This window comes from Hyaena hyaena, unplaced genomic scaffold (genome assembly GCF_003009895.1).
Source record: "Hyaena hyaena isolate Hyena2069 unplaced genomic scaffold, ASM300989v1 scaffold_92, whole genome shotgun sequence".
Taxonomy (NCBI): Eukaryota; Metazoa; Chordata; class Mammalia; order Carnivora; family Hyaenidae; genus Hyaena; species Hyaena hyaena.
In genome coordinates, this window is record NW_024080723.1 from 674,363 (window position 1) to 697,480 (window position 23,118).

The 23,118-nt window shown below is 40.1% G+C and overlaps 1 protein-coding gene across 2 annotated transcripts in view; it reads left to right on the top strand.

Annotated features, from left to right (window-relative positions):
* MFSD6 (major facilitator superfamily domain containing 6) overlaps positions 1 to 23,118 on the top strand; it is an 81,106-nt gene that overhangs the window by 32,482 nt on the left and 25,506 nt on the right. For both annotated transcript variants that reach the window (XM_039234720.1, XM_039234721.1), the window contains exon 3: positions 19,324 to 19,421. In XM_039234720.1, coding sequence (XP_039090651.1) covers positions 19,324 to 19,421 — 98 coding nt within the window. The remainder of the gene's footprint in view (positions 1 to 19,323; positions 19,422 to 23,118) is intronic.

Below are 23,118 nucleotides of genomic sequence, written 5' to 3' on the forward strand. Positions count from 1 at the left end.
TAGATTCTTATTTACTTGCAAAAAGGTAGGTAACTTTGAAGCAGGTCACCTACTGAGAGGGTTCTTAAAATAGTCCAAGGGAGAGATGAAAACAGGGAGAAATGATACAGGCCTGAACTACAGCAGCACCAACAGAAATTGAGCCTTGGAAGGGAAGGATTTGGGAGGTAAAATTAACCTAATGGTTTGGATGTGGGAAATAAGGTAGAGTTCCCCATGTTTCCAGTTTGGATATTCAGTGTCCAGTTTAGTGGTTCCACTAAAAATCCAGTAGGAAATTCAAGAAGGAGATGCAGATTTGGGGGAATGCGATCTGAGTTCATAATGTCTAACAGAGAGTTGACTATTACAAGCCTGAAGCTTAAGCTGCACCTCCAAGTTTAGGACTGGGGATATCGATTTGGGACAGTTAAAACACAGATAAGATCAGCAAGGAAATTTTGTGGTCAAAGAAGAGAAATGGGCTAAGGAAAATCAATTACGGTAGTCTCCAAGGTTTTATTCCAAGTTTCTGATCTTCTTGAAATGTTAGTCTATGCCCTGTGGCTTAAAGGATGTATTCTCGTGCTGAAGAGTATTTGTGTTGGGGGGAGTGTGTGGTATGGTGTGTACTGTAACCTTTTTCCAGCTGCCTTAGGAGGAAATGACCTTCTGAGCTCCTCTCCCATGCCATCGCTTGAACCAGGTGCCCTCTATGAGTATTTATAAGTGGACCTAAGACATAAACAAGGGAGAGAGAAAAATAAGGGGAGAAGGAATGTAAGGAGCAGAAACAGAAGGAAAGAAAAGTAGAGAAACAAAATCCTGTTCTCCTGAGGGGAGGGGATGGTTTCTTCTTGTCCTTATTCATGAGAGGCACTGCTGCAGAGTGGTCACAAACACAGGCTTAGAGGCCAGCTGCCTGGTTTCAGAGCCTGGCCTCGCCTTTTGGAACTGTGTGGCCATGGACCAGTTACATAAGTTTTTGCATCTCTGTTTTGTCATCTGTAAATAGGGATAGTTTTAGTACCTATATCTTAATTGTTTTTATTTCTTCTAATTAAGACTAATGAGATAAAATATGGGAAGTGTTTAGCACAGCGACTGGCACATATTAGGAGTTCAGTTGATTTTTAAAAATTATTACTTGGTCAATCTTCAGCTATATCATTTTGCTTATACAAGAGCCATGAGTATGACAAAAACACAGGGACTTAGCACCATATCATAAGTATACAGATCATTAAGCCTGCACACTTAAAATGTGGTTTTCAGCATTTTCAAAATTAATGTTCTTTTCAAAAACATTTTGATCAAACTGAGTTTTACTCCTCCCCCCCATTTTATGACTGTAGATTGTTTATATACTCCCTGGTGCCATTTTTTAGCGTTTGGTGAGTATAAGCTACCATTTTTGTAATACCTGACGTACAGAATGATTATAATTGTAGCTATCATTATTTATATGTGATAGGTTTCTATTTTTTCTGTTCCTTTCCCACTTTATCTTCAAGGGTATTGATACCCATTTTTATAGGAAAAGCCTTTTAGAGCTATTACAAGCAAGTATAGATTCTCCTTATTAGAAAGCTGTGAGCTATAGAATCTCAAAAGTAGAAGAACTTATGATCAAGAGTTGAAAGGGAGTAATTTGCTTTTTATAGTCTCTTGAAAAGAACAACTCTGCAAAGAAATATATTATAGCTACCAGGCTGACTTGTTAATAACAGCATTACTGATAATCGAGCCATTCATAGTTCAGAACAAAAGGCCATTATGGCAAGGTAGTATAAGTGAATCCAGGGCTTTTATTTATTGGTGTCATATTTGGTTTGTTTTCTCTTCTACCTTTGGGACACTGGGTTGACCGAGGCACTCACTGAGTTAAAGAGAACAGAACTCACTCCCTATGAGCTGTAACTTGTGGTTGTGGACAGCCTCCCCCCCCCCGCCCGCCCCCCCCCATCTCACAGGCTGAGGTGATGTTCGTCAGGTTGTGCACCAGCAAGAGTAAACACCGCTCCTGCAAATTCATTACCTAGACCACACTGTGGGGACAGTTCTGTGGTCCCCGGGGTACTCAAGTTAGACATTTTCTGTGGAGTGAAAATTGCATTTTAAGGTATATTCTTATCTGGAAAAACTTAAATACACATAGAAAGACATGTACATGGACGCTTACTTGCTTATGCAGCTTTCTAACAGTGGAAAGGAGAAATAGTCTAAATATCTATCAACTGGAGAATAAATATGTTCAATATGGGATAGCCATAAGATGGAAGACTATGTAAAAGGTAAAAGGAATGGACTAGATCAATATGTCAACATGGAAAGCTTTCAAAAATATGTTGAATGAGGGGCGCCTGGGTTGCTTAGTCGGTTAAGCGTCCGACTTTCGCTTAGGTCATGATCTCGCGGTTCGTGGGTTCGAGCCCCGAGTCGGGCTCTGTGCTGACTGCCAGCTCAGAGCCTGGAGCCTGTTTCACTCTGTGACTCCCTCTCTCTCTGACCCTCCCCTGCTCACACTGTCTCTCTCTCTCTCCTAGAAATAAATAAAAACATTAAAAAAATTAAAAAAAAAATATGTTGAATGAGGGGGGTATGCCTGGATGGCTCAGTTGGTTAAGTGTCCAGTTTCAGCTCAGGTCATGTCACAGTTCATGAGTGTAAGCCCTACATCGGGCTCTGTGCTGACAACTTAGAGCCTGGAGCCTGCTTCGGATTCTGTGTCTCCCTTGCTCTCTGCCCCTCCCCCACTCTCTCTTTTTCTCTCTCAAAAATAAACAAACATTAAAAAAATCTTTAAAAGACTATATTGAATGGGGGAAGGAAGCAAGTTTCAGAATCATACATAATTTGGTACATTTATGCATATCTTAACAGTGCATTTTAAAGCTACCGTATTTTAAGGGCACCTGGGTGGCTCAGTCGGTTAAGCTCTGACTTTGGCTCAGATCATGATGTCCCCATTTGTGAGTGTGAGCCCTGCGTGGGGCTCTGTGCTGACAGCTCGGAGCCTGAAGCCTGCTTCAGATTCTGTGTCTCCCTCTCTTTTTGCCCCTCCCCCACTCAGACGCTGTCTCTCTCTCTCTCTCCTTCAAAAAAAAATAAACATTAAAAATATTAAAAAAGTAAAAGGTACACATACTTTTATGCGTACATCTATATCAAAAGACATTTAAATTTGGAGAGGAAAAATACATTTCAAATTCCTAGTAGCCCTAGACAGGATGTAGAAAGGAGGCAACTGGGATAGGGAATAAAGGGGACATGAAGAACCTCCACTTTATCTGTAATATTTAATTTTTTAAGGAAATACGGAAAAAGTTCATAATTTCTCCATTCTTGTTGTTGGATATGCACCTTTCAGATTTTTTTCTGGATTTTCAGTTGGAAAATAGCCAAAAGCTTGTCTACTTACAGTGAATCAGTGTGATTATACTTGTATAGAATTGTGTGTGTTTGTAGTTGTATATATTTTATAGAGACCTATTATATACCAATATGTCAAACATTGAGGATTTGTGCCCCTGATATGTGCACTCCTCATGTATACACCCCTAACTAAGTAGCATAAATATAAATGACTAAAATCTATTTTATATAAGTATCATGGCCTCAGGTCTTTAAAATGAGGTCAGATGCAAATTTCTACTGTCTCATTGGGAATTAATGTCAAACTGCCCAACAACCCTGATTTGGGTAGCGAGTATATTTTTTTATATATAAAAAGAAATTAAGGTACCGAAAAGCCAAGTGAAATGCCAAAGACCATAAAGTTTATTACAAGCAGTAAGCCCAAGTATGAGTGTTTGTACCAGCTGCTTAATTATCTTGAGTCATACAGTGTCAATTTACTGCCTTTTTTGTGTGTGCAGTCAAAAACCTAAGTAATCTGGCTAATTATATTTCTACTTCTCCATAGAAATATTTACCAGACTGCAATTATATAATTTTATGTAGGATACTTTGAAGAGTGGATAAGAAAAGAAATTTTCTTAGAAGTTTACTACGTAGCATACCTCTCCAAAGCCTTTCCAACTAGAAGGAAGAATACTGCTCTGTTTTTATTGCTGAAGTAGTAAGCATCTTTTCTTCACCTTTTCTCTGCCTGAAAACAGTATCTCTGAATAGTAATCTATAAGCAGACAAACTTGTTAGCTTTTCCTGAAAAAGATAACCCATGGATTGAAGCATAGACATTATCAAAAAGAGTAAATGTTATTTGTCTAGGTACTGTATCTTTGAACCATGCAGCTGTGCTTTGGAGTTGACCGCTGAGTACCATGAGGAATCCTCATGGATGGAGTGTTGGCAATAGTCCTTGGCTGTGACTGAAGAATGTTGGCCAGACATTTCATTCCATTTAGAAGAATGAGAAAGAGAAGAGAGCAAATTAGTCTAGCCTTGACTTCAGTCACCTTCTCAAGCCCTAGTAGGAATTGTGTGGTTATCTGGTAGCTATTCTGTTTCCTATTGTTCTTCTTTTTGCCCATCTACCTATAGGGTGTGTGTGTGTGTGTGTGTGTGTGTGTGTGTGCGCGCGCGCGCGCGCGCGCACGAATTTTCACAGGTCCATTTGACCTAGTTTCAGATCCCACACTTACTGTATGCCTGACCTTGGTTAAGCAGCAGTTTAGCTTTGTTAAGCCTTCCGGGTTCCTCATTTATAAAATGGGCTTAATAATTGTACTTAACTTCATAGCATTGTTATTAAGATTAAATGGGATAATGGATAGCAATACTAAGTGCTCAACTGTAAACAGTAGGTAGTATTATTACTCTTATTATTAATCAACTCCTTTAACAAGTATTTATTAAGCACATACTAGATGACACTTTTCTAGACCCTGGGGATATATCAAGTGTGTAGTAAGATAAGCACAGGCTCCTCATGGAACTAACGTACTGTTGGGGTAGACAATAAGCAGTAGACAGATTATTTCTGAGGATAATGAGTAATATATAGCAAAAATAACACGGAAGAGGGTTCACAGAGTGACTGAGGAGAGGAGACTGTTTTAGCTTGGGTAGACTGGGAGGCTCTCTCTGATGTGACATTTGAACAGCGTCCTGAATAGAAGCCACCCAGTGAAGATTTGGGGCACAGAGGAAACCACAGGGGTGAATGGCCTAAGGCCAGAGTGAGGACTAATGATAAGTCGGCAAGGTGGGCAGGGAACCTGCGGGGCCTTGAGGATCACATTAAGGGATAGCATGTGACACATCTAAGAGAAGTGGGACCCATTGGTGAGTTAGAGCAATGGGTGCTCTGAACAGATTTCTGCTTTTGTGTTTTATAAAAATATCTACATGGGTGGTAAACTTATCATCATTATTTTACCTTGTTCTACTTTAGAAGAGTCCCAATTTACTTCATTCTCTGAGTTACAGAGAAATTATAAATTGTTTTCTTTTTGAGTCATAAACTGGTAATTCATGTACTACCTTTGTTAATTTAATGCCTTCCACCAATCTAGATGAAGGTTTGGGGGGTTTTGTGGGTTTTTCTTTATTTTTTTTTTTTAGCAACTTCACAATTCAGAATAGCCATGCAATCTAGACGGTAAACAAAAAATAAACATTAAAAATTTAAAAATCTATAACTTAACAAAAAATATAATTATAGGGTGATACTACAAAAATAATAATAGCCAGTATGTTACCATTTGAGTGCTTATTATAGAAAAGTGCTTACAAAGGCTTGTGCTAAATACTTTACTGCCAGGCCCTCATTTAATCCTTTTAATGGCCTTGTGAATTAAGCATTGGTGTGTCTGTTTCAAAGAGGAAAGATTCAGAGTGGTTAAATAAGTTGCCCATGGTGACACAGCTAGTAAACAGCAGAGGTAAGATTCAAACCCAAGCCATTCAGACTCCAAAGCTAATGATCTCAGCTGCTTTATAGATTCATGGGCACAGACTTAGAGTGGCCAGTATTTTGTCCCTTTATGCAACCCAGTCTGACTTCTCAGTCTTCCTCTTTTCTGTTCTGAATGACCAGTATGAGTACAACTTTTTCACCTGTTTCAAGTACCTTCCTTTATCTTCCTGGTAAGACCTACATTCCTCTAAAATGCCCCATTCTCTCAAATTATTCCTTTCACCCTTCATGAAATTCACATTTCTCCAGATTAGCTGCCTTTCTGTAGCGTGAAGAAGAGAGTAATACAAAACACGCTGAATATAAGTGACAAAAACTGTTTCTCATGATGACTGTATCATATAGAGTTAATTCACAATTAAATGTTCGTTCACTCAATGTTTTTTAGAAGTCTTTATTAAAGACCAGGTTCCATTCTGGGATTATAGTGTTGAGCAAGATAGACAAGGCACCTCTCTCATGGGGGTTCACATGGCATGGAAGACCACATAACAAACAAAAATGTTGGGTGCTACAGAAATGTTAACTTAGGCACCTAAGACATTGGGAGTGGGAAAAGAGTAAAGCAAATAAAACTGAGAGTTTTTTTGGGAAGGACTTACTGTGTATGGAGCAAGGGATAAGTTATTTTATGAGCTAGATACCAGATAGGTGATGGTGTCCCCACCAAGGAAGGGAGCCCAGGGAGGGGGACAGAGGATACTGGAGTGTAGCCATTGTGGGAATCCTCTGAGATGGTGGAGATGCCCACTGGGAAGTTGTATTTGTAAGCCCAGCTCTTGGAAGAGAAGAGGAGGCTGGAGATGTCTTTTGGGGAACACTGACATGTACGTAGGACAGCTAGCTCCACCCTGTGATTTGAAGTTCTCTGTAACCATCTTCCTTCTCTATTTCCCGCCCTTCCCTTCAGCTAGTAAATCCATTTTGGGAAACTAGTTACCCCAAACAAGGAACATACTACTATCAGTATTACTTCTGGAAGCAGTAGCTGCCATAGAGCAGGACTGTTGAAAAGAGACAAGATCAGTACTTCTAATGTGGGGATGAAAATTATATCCTAAAGTCAGACCCTGAAGTCTTGATGATGATTTCTCTAATGTTCTCTTGATGTTATTCACTCATAACTCAAGGCCTTCATCCTAGAGTGAGTCTCTCTTCACCCTTAGGAATGGTGACCCCTGCATTTCCATGAGACTGGAGAAACGCAGTACTGGAGGGAATATGATGCCCCAAATAGCCTAATGGCTTAGGTGTGATTTTCTGTGCTGAGGGCTTATTTGATAAGTGCAGTATAAACAAAGAAAGCAAACAAATCAATTAACTATTTTTTAATACACATGCCTGAATGTAAAATTATTTTTTATTGTCTTACCTGAGGAGTGCTACCAGTAGCTGGAATATACTTTATTCTACAGATTCTTGTATCTTTTAGAGGGGACCATTTTATTCTGTTTCCTAATTAGGCTACATCAGAAAATCATTATTTCCATTTCTAATTTCTAAATCATCAATAAAAATAAATGGAAATAATATTATTGTAGGCTTAATGACTTATACAGTTTTAATAAATATCTTTATTGTTAAAATCACTTTACAAAACAGTGAAGTTTTTTTATATTCATTTTACAACGGCTTGATGAGAGCCGGATAACCTCCATTGGTGGAAAGACCATGTTGACTCCCTGGGGGCCTGGGGTGGAGCACCTGAGAACCTGCAGCCAGGGTGCATGGAGCCCCAGGTTAGGTTCCTAATTGTGTCAGAGAGCATGGGTATTAAGAACAGAGAAGCCTGTTTCTGTGGATCAAATTGTGACCCCTTAAATCCATGTGTTGAAGCCCTAACCCCAAGTGTGATGGTACTTGGAGATGGGGCTGTTGGGAGGTAACTGAGGTTTTATGAAATCATGAGCGTGGGGCCTTCATGATGGGATTAGTGCCCTTATAAGAAGAGACACCAGAGAGCTTGCTCTGGCTCTTTCTCTCAGCCATGGCAGGACACAGTGAGAAGGTGGCCGTCTGCAAGCCAGGAAGAGAGTCCTCAGCAGAATCCGACAGTGCTGACTCTGTTCTCAGACTTCCAGGTTCCAGAACTGTTAGAAAATAAACTTCTTTTGTTTAAGCCACCCATTCTGTAGTATTTTGTTATGGTAGCCTGAGGTGACTAAGAATTATGTCCTAACAGATCAAGCAAGGAGAGCCTGAGTTGGGGGCGTGGGGGAAGAGGAGGGGACTCCCAAAGATTCTAACAGTCAGAGGACACTGGAGTAGGAGGGACATGTGGTTTAACATTGGGATGACTGTGGGAGTGAGTCAGGCAGTAGTAAACTTCTTTTTCTGCACGTGTACTCCATTCCTGGTGGCATGTTCATTGGTTGGATGGGCAGATCCACCATACATGCCTAGGAGGAACAGATTTGCTGTGATTGCCCATGGGCTAGCCTTCTGAATGGTGGGGTGGGGACTCAGCTCAGGTCTCTGGCTGGTAGATCCCACACTCTTTTCAGTGTGTCAGATAATAATGTTGGCATCCATCAAAGCAGATGAAGACTAGTTACTCTTAATCAAGTTCCTCTTAATTATGAATAGTCTTTCATTACTACTAAGTTATTACTGTTAATTTATTCTTGGTTCTATCAGTAAGGTTTTGTTAGAAATCGAATATGTTTCAAATGCAGGTAGAATGTCACAGCAGATTTTTGTGAAACGAGATTTTTAAGGTAGAATGGGTATGTGTGTGTGTGTGTGTGTGTGTGTGTGTGTGTAAAAGAGCACCCTTTGAGTTTCCCTCAGTTTGCCTCAGATCCTCATGGTCAGTTGTAAGAGGTCTGCTGACCATGGGAAGAGGGTAGGATTTGACAGCAGAAGACCTCAGGTTGAGTCTTGGTTCTGTGATTTATTTAGTTTTGTGACCCTGGCAACTTGTTTCACCTTTCAGGGCCTTGATTTCCTCAGCTGCAAAATAGAATTCATGAGAACTCTTGCCCTTCCTATTTCATAAGATTATTGACAAGCACAAAGGAGATAGTAAGTGGGGAAACTGCTAAAGAATTGGAGAACATTATCGAAATACTAGTATGGAGGGTTAGGAATGGTGAAGGGCCTGCAGCAAGCAGAGGTCTCAAGGCCACTGAGGTTGATGCTCTTTTTTACTTACTGTCACAAAAAAGGGGGCACAGGAGTGGGTTTGAACAAAATCTAATATTCAGTTAGAGTTTCCTAGTTCAAAAAAGAATAGAACAAAATTTGTAGTCATAACAATGTGTTAATTGACAGGTTTGGGGCAGGAGTTTACTGAAATTGTATTTGTATTATTTTGTTCTTTCTTGAAAAAGCCATAACTTAATTTTCACTTTAGGGAAGGTGTTTAGCATTGTGAGTTGGGATTACATTGAATTAAGTCCGAAAGCTAATGAAAGTTCAAGAAAGAGAGAAAGAGGGAGATGACTCAAAATTAGTGTTGGTAGAATAGTTGACTCTTCACGGTGGGTTCTGTGGAGCTACTTCCGGGATCAAGGAAAGGAAAAGCTCAGGGCACCAGTCAACCCCTTGGTGGGCTAAACTCATCTCAGAGCCTTCCCAGGCTGGTCTAGAGACCGGAAGAGTTGATGAACACAGCCTGAGCTTGTGGTCAGACCTACACAAGATGGAGACTCGTAGCCCCTGTCTTTGGTCTCCCCTCACAATCCTGTTGGCGGGGGGCTCCCTGATTTCTCTTCCTTACCCAGCCCAAGCCAGATAGTTAATTTCTAATTATTTGATTTCAAAGTCTGCCTGCTTGGGGACAGAAATCCTGGCTCACCTTGTGTCCTGCCTTAGCACTGACACCGTAGCTTTCTGGGGCTACCTCAGGAGAAATGTGTTTTTGACCCCTTTTATCTCACAACAAAATTTTCCTTCTCAGTAAACTTTTTAAAAAAACTTTTTAATATTTATTTATTTTGGAGAGACAGAGACAGAGCGCAAGCAGGGGAGGGGCAGAGAGGGAGACACAGAACCTGAAGCAGGCTCCAGGCTCTGAGCTGTCAGCACAGAGCCCGAAGCGGGGCTCAAACCCACGAACTGCCAGATCATGACCTGAGCCGAAGTGAGACACTCAACCAACTGAGCCACCCAGTTTAGCCACCCTAAACTTTTCTTTTTTGATCCAGGATATTGGGCAGCTGTTGACTGACATTTGCTTTACTACTTTCCTCTTATGCCATTCCTCTTATGATTCCTCAAAGTTTAAAATGTTAACTGTCTTCTAAAGTCAACTCAGACATACATCCAATTTCCTTGATCCAAGTGCACAGCTGTTACCAGAGGCATAACCACAGTAGCGTCGCCAGGCACTGTCACTGCTCGCCCAGTCCACAGGCATTTCTTCAGGCCCTTGTCTAGGTCTGACTTCATGTATGAACCTTGGAGTAGGAACACAGCACATTGTTGTAATCTACCAAAGAGCCGTAGGGCAAGGGAGCACGGACCTTGACCTTCACTGGCTAACAGATTTTGAGGCCTCCATTCTGCCTGTTTGGACTTCTACTTCTTTGTCTCTATAAGAGGGTTGGACTTGATGCTGTGGCTTCTTTGAGTTCTGGCTCTAATGATCTAACTTTCTACTGTGGTTGGGTTTAATATATGAAAAGCCACACAGCGGACCTCACTGCTCCCTGCCCACCCCTGCAAGGACTCAGATGCTGAATGGTTTTTGCTGATAAGTCAGAAATGTGCACAATGCTATTCATGCAAATTCGTCCAGGCCACACCATGACAACAGACTGTCTGGTCAGAGATGGGCGATGTGATTTATGATAGTGGATGTGTATAGAGGATTTTCTTTCTGGAAAGCCAGTTGACTTGAATGGAAGTTAGAACTATAAAACTTGGGAGATTTATCCATGTACTGGCTCAGACAGAATTTGTAAAAGACTTGGCTGCCCTTACTGAGATATTTGCATTTTATTTTATTTGCATTATATTTTTATATTTTGCATTTTATTTAATACCAGTGAAGGCAGTAATGACCATTCCTGAGAAAGGTCTACTTCCAGTATGTCTGCACCCTGGATGACACCACTTAAGACAAGGGGCAGTCCAGGCCCCACCAGGGCGCCTGTTGTAAAATTGTATTAATTAGCACTGTTTGCCAAAGCCTTTCACTCTACATCAGCCACTGGAAAAGTAAATAGCAGTCCCCTAGATAACATAAATGAATAATATGGTTGGATTGGGTTGCACAAACTGCTAACCATTCTTTTCTAAGGGTATAGCCTCACGCTGACTTCAGAAGCCCAGGGAAGCTACAACTGGCATCACACATTTTGTTTCTGATCCACAGAATAAACAGCTCCTGAGTAAAACACTGGCATTCTTTACTAAATTTTGCTGGAATTGTAAGTAACCTTGGAGATCAGTTTTGTGGCCTTAATTGTGACCCCCTCCCCCAATTCATATATTGAAGTCCTAACCCCTAGTATCTCAGAATGTGACTACCTTTGGAGACAGGATCTTTAAAGAGGTAGTTAAGTGTTGGTTAAATGTCTGACTTTGACGTGGGTTATGATCTCACAGTTCATGGATTTGAACCCCACGTCGGGCTCTCTGCTGTCCGCGCAGGGTCTGCTTTGGATCCTCTTGTCCCCCTTGCTCTCTGCCCCTCCCCCACTTGTGCTATCTCTCTTTCTCAAAAATGAACATTAAAAAAACTTAAAGGGTAGCTGAAATGTAGACGAGTGTCTAATATGACGGGTGTCCTTATGAGGAAAGGCACACATAGAGGAAAGACCATGTGAGGACACAGGGAGAAGACAGCCATCTACAAGCCAAGGAGAGAGGCCTTAGAAGAAATTAATACTGTGGATACCTTGATCTCAGATTTCTAGCCTCCAGAATTGTGAGAAAATCAATTCTGCTGTTTAAGTCACCTGGTCTGAGGTATTTGTTATGTAGAGCTAGCAAACTAATGCCATCACATAGGCCTAGTTTGAGCCCAGCTTTGTTTTCTGTCCTCCTCATCCTCGGCATATGGTTACTTAGCCTTTGGCCACTTCTAGTGATATGGAACTTGCTACGTCACAGTGCAGCTAAGATCTTGTGTCACTTAGGACTCTTTCACTTGAGGAAGCAGAAAATCTTACTCAGAGTGGCTTAAGGAAAACAATGTATTGTCCAGCTGAAAAGTCTAGCAGATAGCTGTAGGGGTAGCTTTAACCAGAGCTCAAATGATGTAGTCAGAACTTGGGTTTCTTCATCTACCAGCTCTGCCTCCACTTGGGTAGGCTTCTTATGCCTGTGCTGAAAGTCCCAGGCCGGTCCAGGATCAAATCCAGCTCAAAAGAGGGAATGCCGTATTAGTTTCTGCTTAGCAGCTAAAACAATTTCTGTTGTACTGACTATACACAGGTCCGACTTAGGGGTAACATGGCCCATTCCCTCCCCAGCAGAAAAAGCCTTTACACCTTTGAATGTCCCTCCTACAGCTTTGCTTCTCCAGTTGTGGATTTTCCACAAAGCATCTTATCCCAGACTCGCCACTATTCTTCCCCCTCCTTATTCTGGCTCTTTTCTTTTTTTGCCAATGATCTCTTTAATTGTTCCCATTTCCTGCTGTGGTCTGGCCAAGGTCAAGAACAGTGAGACTATTATCTCCTTTTGGTTTGGTCATGATACTCCTTCAGCCTGAATTTTGATGAACTTGTTTAACTCCCTCAAATGTAGCTTAGGTTCAACTAAAACTCTTGAGGCCTTTTTCAAGTTAATTGGTATACTAAATGTCAATGATTCTTATCTGGAAATGATAGAATTTGTATTTTATATATACCTCACGTCGTCTCATGGAAAATTTTTAAACAAAAACTTATATGGGGTATGTGCATGTGTTTGTGTGTGTTTGGTATCTAACTTTTACCCAAATGGAAACTATAACAAAACAGCATATTGTGTCTTCCAAGTAGTTGGGTTCCATTAATTAAGGTTCTATTTTGTTTTGAACATCCTTTTTTTTAAAAAATATTTTTATTTATTTCTAGGAGAGAGAGAGAGAGAAAGAGAGACAGCGTGAGCAGGGGAGGGTCAGAGAGAGAGGGAGTCACAGACTGAAACAGGCTCCAGGCTCTGAGCAGGCAGTCAGCACAGAGCCCGACACGGGGCTAGAACCCACAAACCGAGAGATCAAGACCTAAGCGAAAGTCGGACGCTTAACCGACTAAGCCACCCAGGTGCCCCTGTTTTGAACATCCTTATTTTTCTACCTAAGATGTACACAACCTAAGAAAAAGTAGACAGATAAACTAAAGGAACAATAGAGAGAAGTAAATATGGCCAGGAACCAGCACAATGAGCCAGTTGATGACCGCCATAATTATACTCTTAGCTTATCAATCATTGTGAGAGGGAATATTTGAAGGCGGCAAAATAAAGAATGACTTAACACCAACAGAGGCTCAGACTACACTGTTTTTAGCAGAAAAAAAATGGAAGTATTGGTAGCTGCACAAAACATAGGTAAATGACAGTCTTTTTCCTTCATCCACTCTTTAGACCTATATGTTCTTATGCTCTGTTCCACAAGGATGGGTCAGTGGCCAGCTACGCCTGCTTAGTGACTTGGTGTCTCTTTGGCTGATCCCCGTGGCTATGCTGTGTTTGGTACGGGAGTGCCACTGACTCTTTGAGCTTTGTGGCATGTATGCTAACTCTTAGTCCTCTAGTGAGATGGGCCTGTGGGTACCCAAGAACCCTATTATCTGCTAGTGCACATATGTTGACGATCCACTGCATGATGCTTCAGGAGGCTCCCAAATAAGCAAACAATAGACAGCTGCTCATTGAACTCTTGCTTGTTCACATAAATGACTTAATATTATCTCCAGCTATAGCCTATTAACAATCACAAATGGTGCCAAATATGGACATCCATTTTTTTAATCATCCTAGTTCTAGGTCTTTTTTTTACACATCAGTTCGTTCTTTCACATACCCATCTCTTATATACACACACATAAAATTATAAGCATAATATATTTCATAGTTCTTATCTTGTTCATCACCATATTCCTGGCACTTAGCACAGTGTGTTCAATAAATATTTGTTGGGTGATATTCTATTTAAAGTATACATATTTTCCCTATAGTTGGTGAATATTTATTGAGTGCCTGCTGTGTGTGCCACGCACTGGGGATAAAACCCAGCCAATATTACATGAAATTGATCTCACCCTGCATGGAGCATACAGACAGGTTGTTGGAACACAGGTACAACCGAGATAAGGGTTATGAGGAGAGGCACATGGTACTGCTTTGATCACCTATAAAGGAAATGAGTGAGATCGGAAGAAAGGTAGGACATCAGGTCATATTGAGGGATGGGTTGGGACAGTAGCCCAGTGGGTCCATTTGGCATTTGTGTGGCTAGAGGACAGAAAGCTAGGCAGAGCGTTGTTTCAGATAGGCTGAAAAGAAACATGTTTTCTAATAGAATCTTGTTTCTGTCAGCAGCTTGGATTCAAAGGTTCCCATTGTGTCACATGTATTTTCTGATGATCCAAGTGGTCCTTGAAGCAGATAAGCACTTTTCTGAAGTCTCTAGAGAGACTGCCTTTTCCTTTGTCCAGAAAGAATACAATAATGGCGATGCTGATTATTTTATGTACTTTTCTTAACTATTTGTATGTCTATATGGTTTACTGACATGTAATCTCATAACAAATTCAAAAGATAGAAATAGTATTGAATAGTAGATAGGATATCATATTGTTTTCATAATTTTTTAAAAGTTTATTTTACTTATTTTGAGAGACAGTGAGAGAATGGGAGGGACAGAGAGAGAATGAGAATCCCAAGCAGACTTCACATTGTTAGCACGGAGCCCAATGTGGGACTTGAACTCACAAACTGTGAAATCATGATCCTAGCTGAAGTCGAGTTGAATGCTTAACCGACTGAGCCACCCAGGTGCCCCAAAAAGTACTAGTTTTATTATAAAATAACCACCAATTTGTCCTGCCAATACTGTAAATTGTGGTTGTATAAGAAATTAGAATGTCATAAACACTTTTTCTTCTATTATATTTTGTTCAAATACAGAATCAAGGTGCAGGGGCACTTTGTCAAGGCGATGCTTGTCACGTGTTTGACAAGTGATTTAGGTTTTCCGTGGTGTAGTTGTTTTCTGCTAAATCATTTGCTTCTTACCAATTGTGTTCTTCCTCTTTATGGAGAAGTTCACTTATACCAACCACCTGTTCTAAAATTGCCTTTATTTCTTGCCTAATTTTATACTTACTGACTTCCTGTTGTGAAATAGGAAAATGATGAAGTTGTCTCCGAGCTTCTTCATTATAGGTGTTGATTAGGTATCTGTATCTCACAGAGAAGCATTTTTCACCGTATTCTTCTATACTTTCAGACCTCATAGTGCTTAGGAATATTCTAGGACTCTGAAGGTGTGCTCTATATTCAGTATAAAGAATCTGATGATCCAGAAGATGATCTAGTAAAACATTTTAAATTTCTTTTTATTACTTAATTTCATAGCTGTGCATGAATTCATGTGCTAGGGCTGCCACAACAAAGCACCACAGACTGGATGGCTTAAACAACTAGAAATTTATTTCCTTACAGCTCTCTAAGCTCAAAGTCCAAGATCAAGATGTCAACAGGTTTTATATCTTCTGAGGAACTCTCCACTGTCTTTACCTGGCCTTCTCTCTGTTCCTGTCTCTGACTTATTCTCTCCTTATCAGGACACCAGTCATACTGCATTAGGACCCATCCATACAACATCATTTACCTTAGTTGCCTCTTTAAAGGCCCTATCTTCATATATAGTCACACTCCAAGTTACTGAGGGTTAGGACTTGGGACTTCAACATATGAATGTCCAGGGGACACAGTTTCAGCCCATAACAGTGAATGAAAAGTCAGTTTAAGGTTTTTTTTAATGTTTATTTTTGAGAGAGACAGAGAGACAGAGAGAGCGCGCGCGCACGTGCACCAGCAAGCATGCCAAGTGGGGGAGGGGCAGAGAGAGAGGGAGACACAGAATCTGAAACAGGCTCCAGGCTGCAGGCTGTCAGCACAAAGTCCGACATGGGGCTCAAACCCATAGACCGTGAGATCATGACTTGAGCTGAAGTTGGACGCCCCAACCCACAGAGCCCCCCAGGTGCCCCAATGCTGTGTCATTTTAAATATCCCATTCACGTATTAAAGGGATTCTTAGGCTGCTGAAATACTTTTCAGTGACTATTCAATAAATACGTAACTACTTCTTTCCCTTTTCTTAGATCAAAATGCTGTCTTCCTTTCTGCTTACAACTCACAATTTTACCCTTGCTGATTTCTTGAAGCCACTAGCTACCTAGAATGGTTGGTGAGGATAACATGATTGTGGTCCTCTCTCTTTTGGAATTCAGGAATAAAGGTTCTGTCAGAAAACAAGAGGGTATTTGGATGCTTTTCTTTAAAATCATTAATAAAAATAATAACGCTATAATTTATTGTGTGCTTATTTTGCGTGATCCACTGTGCTGTAACTACCACAATAAGCATGCAGAGTAGATGTTATTATCCCTGCTTGATATATGAAGAAACTGAGGTTCAGAGAGATGAGGTAACTGGCCCTGGATATTTCTTATTTTGATTTTTCTCCTTTAAGGCACCTGTTTGGTCCTGAGGACTATCAGTTGTGAAATTAGAAATGTGGGACAGAAGTGAAAGATATCAAGCTCATAGCCACTTGGCTTATTGGTAGCAATATAAGACCTAAGGGTCCCAGAAGTTAAAGACTCCAGTGGCTGAATTCCACATGGTGGAAGTTTGAAGGCACAGCACAGTCTACCTCTTAAACTGGTATGATTGACTGGGTTACTTCCAGGACCTGTGGACTCCGGCCTGCACTGAATAACAGTTGTCATGATAACTGATTCAGAGGCGGTCTCAAAAGAATGTTTAGGATATGCAATATGAACACAAGGAAGATGCATTACCAATTTTTTTTTTATAATGGGATTATGTGGATGTATTACTGGGAGCTGTGTGGAATGAGCTAGACCAGTGATTCTTTACCTTGGCTTAGTTAGTATCTGAATAAACTGGGAAGCTGTCTAAGGCACAGTGTGTGGGTTCCAGCCAGAGAGATTTTTACTGAGACTAGCATGGGGCTAACATCTGTCATTTTTAATAGTTACCTGAGTAAATCTGATGTATAACCAAAGTTAACAAGAACTAATGAGCTAGATCAGGGCTTAGTGAGCTACAGCCCCTGGGCCAGATCTGGCTTTCTGCCTGTTTCTGTATGGGTCAGAACTAAAAATGGTTCCTATATTTTGAAGTGGTTGAGAAAAGTCAGAGAAGAATAATATTTTGTGATGCATAAAAATTACATCTGACCTTTGAACAACATGGGTTTGAACTGTACAGGTCCTTCTTTCTTTATGTTTTTCTTAATAACATTTCCTTTCTCTTATTTTAAGAATATAGAATATAATACATAAAACATATAAATATGTTAATTGACTATGTTATTGGTAAGGCTTCCAGTCAGTAGTAGGCTATTAGTAGTTAAGTTTTTGGGGAATCAAAAATTATATGTGGATTTTCTACCATACAGTGGGTCAGCACCCTAACGCCTGCATTGTTCAGAGGTCAGCTGTCTATGAAGTTTAAATTTCACTGTCCATAATTCAAATCTTATTGGAGTACAGCCATCCGTGCTCACTTGTGTACAGTCTATGTTGCTTTCACACTGCAATGGAAGGTTGAGCAATGGCAAGAGACCTACAAAGCCTAAACTATTTATTGTATGGCTCTTTACAGAAAATGCTTACTGACCCCTGAGTTAGGCTATGTCAAGGTCATCACAACAGAGTTAGATTAGAAATTTAAAAAAAGACATAGGTTGTGTCACTTGTATGTTTGTGTAATGTATCTTGCATTTTAATTTCCTGAGGGCTTTTTGTTGTTGTTTCCTAGCGGAAGGACCCTTGTTGATGGATCTGTATAGCAGTTTGTTCAGGAAATTTCTGTCAAACAGGATCGGAACATATACTTTTTTCCTCAAAAGATTTAAGTACAGAGAACATAATGTCCACAGAATATCATAACCCAGACCTTTTCAATACTGAAGATCTCCTAAATCCCTTTTAATATCTATTTCCTAGCCCATCCCTGCCCCTCAACTATTTTTTATCTTTCTCCCCATCCTTCTGTTCCCTATTTGTGGTTAATGCCAGCTGGATGCCTCAAAGCATTTCCTTTCCTAGATCCAGTGTTGGGAAAAGAGAACAATGTTTATTGGAATGATTTTAATATAAAAATATAGTTGAGCAATATTAGGAAAATACCACTGACTGTTATATTGGCTTATTTCTTTTACCTTCGAGTTTTCATCCACTTGAATTAAGAAAAAAAACGCATTAAGATTAGAAAATTAGAAAATTAACAGAAAATGGAAAACAAGTTAGAAAAGGAAATCCGTAGGGGCACCTGGATGGCTCAGTCAGTTAAGCATCTAACTCTTGATTTCAGCTCAGGTCATGATCTCATGGTTTGTGAGTTCAAGCCCCACGTGGTGCTCTGTGCTAACAGCAGAGTCTGCTTGGGATTCTCTCTCTCTCCCTGTCTCTGCCCTCCCCTACTTGTGTTCTCTCTCTCTCAAAATAAACTTCAAAAAAAATTAGAGAAATCCCTAACATCAGTCTGTGCTTTCTACAAAGAAGCAACCGCCATTTACTTCCAAACCAGCACATCCAGTTCAGAAAGACAGAGAATGTAACCTTATGCTTATGCACCACTTAAGGCCTTTATTTATTTTGTTTTTCTCAAAATTTTGCTGGTGGTATTTATGAGTGAAAAAGTGATGTTGATATGTATTTATTAGTTTGTTAAGCCTATGATATCATGGATTTATTTTTAAATAATGAAAATGTATCAATTGAACTGATAGGAAAAAGTATTTGATTTCCAAACTGTTTATTATTCATCATTGGATGATAGTTTTCAATGACTTAGGGAGTCTCCTTGTAAAACTCCTTGGTGTCTTGGGTATTGCATGTGAGACCAAGTTCATATTCATGTTCTCATTTTTATCCTGTCCTTCCCCCATCAGAGTGAAGCAGCTATAATCCCAGGCATGTTTACCCTACAGCCACCTGGAGGGAAGCCAGCAATGTCATTAGAGATGGCAGTGTGCCCAGGCTATCTTAAAAAAGCATCAGCTCTGCTCCTAATTAAGTTTCAGGAAGGGTGATGTTCGCTTTTATATTAACAAGTGTTTTTGAAAAGGCTGAGGGCAGATATGTTAGAAGCAGTCTTCTTATTCCTAAGAGTTCATTGTTAAATGGAATTGTCCTTTAGCTTGCCCACTTCTAAGTTTGAACCGTGCTGGAGGATGGATGGTTTGGGCAGGGGAAGATGTAGGTAATATTTGCATGCTTTATGCCTCATCCCAGGGCCTCAACTTCTTCTCTTTTTTTTAGAGTTCTGTACATTGGCCTGGCTTGCAATACGGCTCGCTATATTTATATTTCCTACCTGGAAAATGCCTGGACTGTTCTCCCCATGGAAGTTCTTCAAGGTAAGTTAACAGCTGGAATTGGAATTATTTTTCTACCTGACTGAGCTATGACTATGTAAAAGGTTAGTGGCCTGTGGCATCTGGCTCTGTAAAGAAAGGGCAGGTCTACTGTTTTATAGGATTTTGAAGAGGTTGTTAAGGAAGAGGTGACATCAGGGGAGTTGGCTCTTCAGTTACTCTGAGTGTTCTCGTTTGTTGAACCAAACAAAGCTGGATTTGTCCCACACCCTTGTGATTAAACAGAGAAAAAGGAACTCTGGAATAAACTCCTCCATACAGTTGTTAGGCATGTGCATCCAAAAGTGGTTTTAAGTATAAAAGGATTTCTCTTTTAAAGGTTTTGGTATTTTGGTGTTTGTAGTTTAATTATACATACTGAAAAAAGCTTGTCATAATTATTTTGTTTCTTCAGTTACTTTTATCCCATCTAGTGATTTACAACTAAAGCTTTACAGTCAAGCTATTATTTTCCCATGAACTTTAAAAATCTTTGCTCAAATATCCTGATTTGAGTTCTTCTCTTTGCTTCACTGGACTATTTCCCTTCAGCATATAACTTTGAAAAAAAAAATTTAGGAAGCCTTTGCCACGTGCCTTAGGAGCAATGAAAACTTGGATTTCTATACAAAGTTCATTGCCATGTTAGCTCACATAATCTAGACTGTACACTGAAAACCCTTGTTAGCTGCTTGGCTGAGCCATTTGGTGGTTGGCATTATGATTAACATAAAGGTTCAGGACAAAATGATTGGAGTTGAGGTCTTCTGGGACCGCCCACACTCCTAAATCATTAATTGTACTAAATAGTATGCAATTATATACAATTCCATTAGCTTTAGAGACTGCTACTATTATTTTCCCTAAAACTGAGGATACAAATACAGCACAATCAACATAACTTCTCATAATGATCTGTATGATGAAACAAAATGTATAAAATGCAAGCACCAAATCCTGTTGTGGCACTGAAAAATAAAACTATCCATATCAAAAGGAAACATAATTTATATTCACATTATAATAAAATTAAAATATATACATAATCTAAAGGTGCTTTTCTCAGGTCTGATGCAATGGTATAATTGATGAAAGGGGATTTTATTTATAATAGGAAATGGAAATTTGGTCTTATAATAAATTATTGTTTATAATAATTAGAACTCTGAAAGAGTCTTTTTTTTTTTTTTAATGTTTTTTTGAGAGGGGAGGGAAGGGGGCAGAGAGAGAGGGAGACACAGAATCCAAAGCAGGCTCCAGGGTTTGAACGGGCAGCACAGAGCCCAATGCGGGGCTCCAACTCAGGGACCATGAGATCATGACCTGAGCCGAAGTCAGATGCTTACCTGAGCCACACAGGTGCCCCTCTGAAAGTCTTGAGGCAGAGCACATATCTCAGCGCTGTGTCATTTAAGAATAATAAAGCACTAAATATGGACTTCAGGAAAGAATTGTGTAATAACACGGGAAATGTAAATGGTTCTTAGATATCCCATTTTTAGTCCTATTTTAAGAGGCAGGATTCTTGCCTGACTTAACCTCTTTATTTATTGGTATGCCAGTGTGCAGACTCTATACTAAAAAGCTAACTGGTATGCCCAGAAAATAAAGCATGTTGTAACAATATATACATACCTTTTTTCTCCTTTTAATTTGAATTAAATAAGTGACATAAGTGATTCAAGAAAGGAGAGCAAAAGAGAAAAGCTTTTTAATAAAATGGTTAAAGGAACAACAGAAACTTTTTAAGAGGGGAAAAAATGCTATTATGGATCAAAAAACTTTTTTCCTGTTAATTTATCAAAGGTTTATTAAATAGCTACAAGAGCCAGGCAGCATGCTGGGAATGTAATAAAGGTAATAAAATGTAATAAAAATAATATATTAACTAAGGCCCCAAGGTCTCCCCATCTGTTCTAGAAGTTGGATATGTAAACATATAATTATGACAGCATGTTAGATGGAATCAGAAAAATGTTCCAGGTAACAGAGAAGCTCCTTGAAGGAGCAGGGAGTGGGATGATAAACATTATGGAAAGATTTTCCAAGGAAATCACGTATGAGGTAGATTTTGAAGGGTGCACAGGAATCCACTATGGCATAGAGAAAATGCCACAGTGCCACGTGCCAGAGCTAAGACGTGGAAAGCAGGGTGGCAACAGGGAAATTAAGTGTATGCCACGGCTAGAGCTTGATGGGTTTATCATCACCATCCCAAGCTGCCAACCCAGGACATATTTACATAATACTATGGATACCTCAGAGTGGTTATCCCAGGATTTAGGGTGTTGGCCATGTTTGATTCCAAACAGGAATTCTGTTTCCCATGGCAGGCTATAGTTTATACTTCTGTGGTTCATTTTATTTTCCCCGGTGCTCATAGAAACCTCGTTCCTGATCTGAAGCAAGTAAAAAGGGGGATCTGTAAATACCTAGAGTCTCCTTGCCTCACAGAGGGCTCTGTGACCACTTCTAAGAGTTCTTTGTGTCTACGACTGGAGGAGACCATTTCATACCCTGGCAGAAGTGAGTGCTGAGTGTGTTTTGGCTGTACAGTGAAAACAAATTCCCTTGCCTTTGTTAGACCCATGTGCTCCCCACAGAAAATAGTGGATCACCCACATGGAATAAATCCTGCACACAGAAATGCACTTCTGACTAAAGAGGTTTGTTTTGCCAGTCTGGATTCTTCCACCTTTACAGGTGTTGTCCAAGGGCTTTAAAGTTTTGTGCTTAAGGCAGGTCTACTAAGGAATGTAGGAAAGACAAGAAACAATGATGACAAAACACTGACTTAATTATAGGACAAGCCCACTGTCATGATAGATGCTCCTTAATTCCTTGACCATGGGAATTGTTACTGATGATTACCAAAGACCTAGTCTCAGGGTGGGGGTTGTTGGGAAGTAGGATTTGTGATCATCTCTTAATTGATGATCTTGACCCTGAATAGTCAGCACTTCCATTTGATTCCCAACCAGTGTCATACAAAACAGCCTTCATTAAAAAAAAAAAAAAAAAAAGAGGTGAGGTCTGTCTCTTCATCCTGTTATCCCATGCTTCACTCCCAGAACACCATGAGAACCAGTAATCACCTAGTGGGCAACGGAATGGGAGGAGACAAGGGATGTGCTTTATTCCCTGTCTTCCACTGCCCATCTCTCCCTCATTGGGGCTGAATGTAACAGGGGAGGAGTCCTTGTTATCCTCCATTCCTTGGAACTCTTGAAGATGATGATCTCAGCATTCATATCCTTAGGCCATGTCAGTAATAATTAGCAAATGAGATGGGAATGAAGCAAACTTCCTCCTTTGTAAGCTCCTATGAAGGAGACTTTGTACGTATCCATTTGGGGATCAAGGTAAGACTGTTGGATACTGATGGGAATTGTGAGAATGCTTCTTTCCCAAGATTTTTTATATTTAGTGGCCAGTAATCTTGTATTCTCTTGCAAGCTTATCCTTTTAGCAGCTCAGCTACCATCTGCAGCAAACATTTGTTTTGTAGGCCATTGGCAGCACCATATAAAGAAGCAGAAGACATACTTCCTGCCCATAAGGAGCCTGCAATTTATTTTAAAAAGAGACAGTGGGTCTAAGCCCCTAAAAGCATTGCTGGGTACAGTGGAGGTGGTGGGAGAGTTTATTTCTCAAGACCTCATTTTTTAAAAACCATAGGAATTTTCTGTTACTTTTGTAC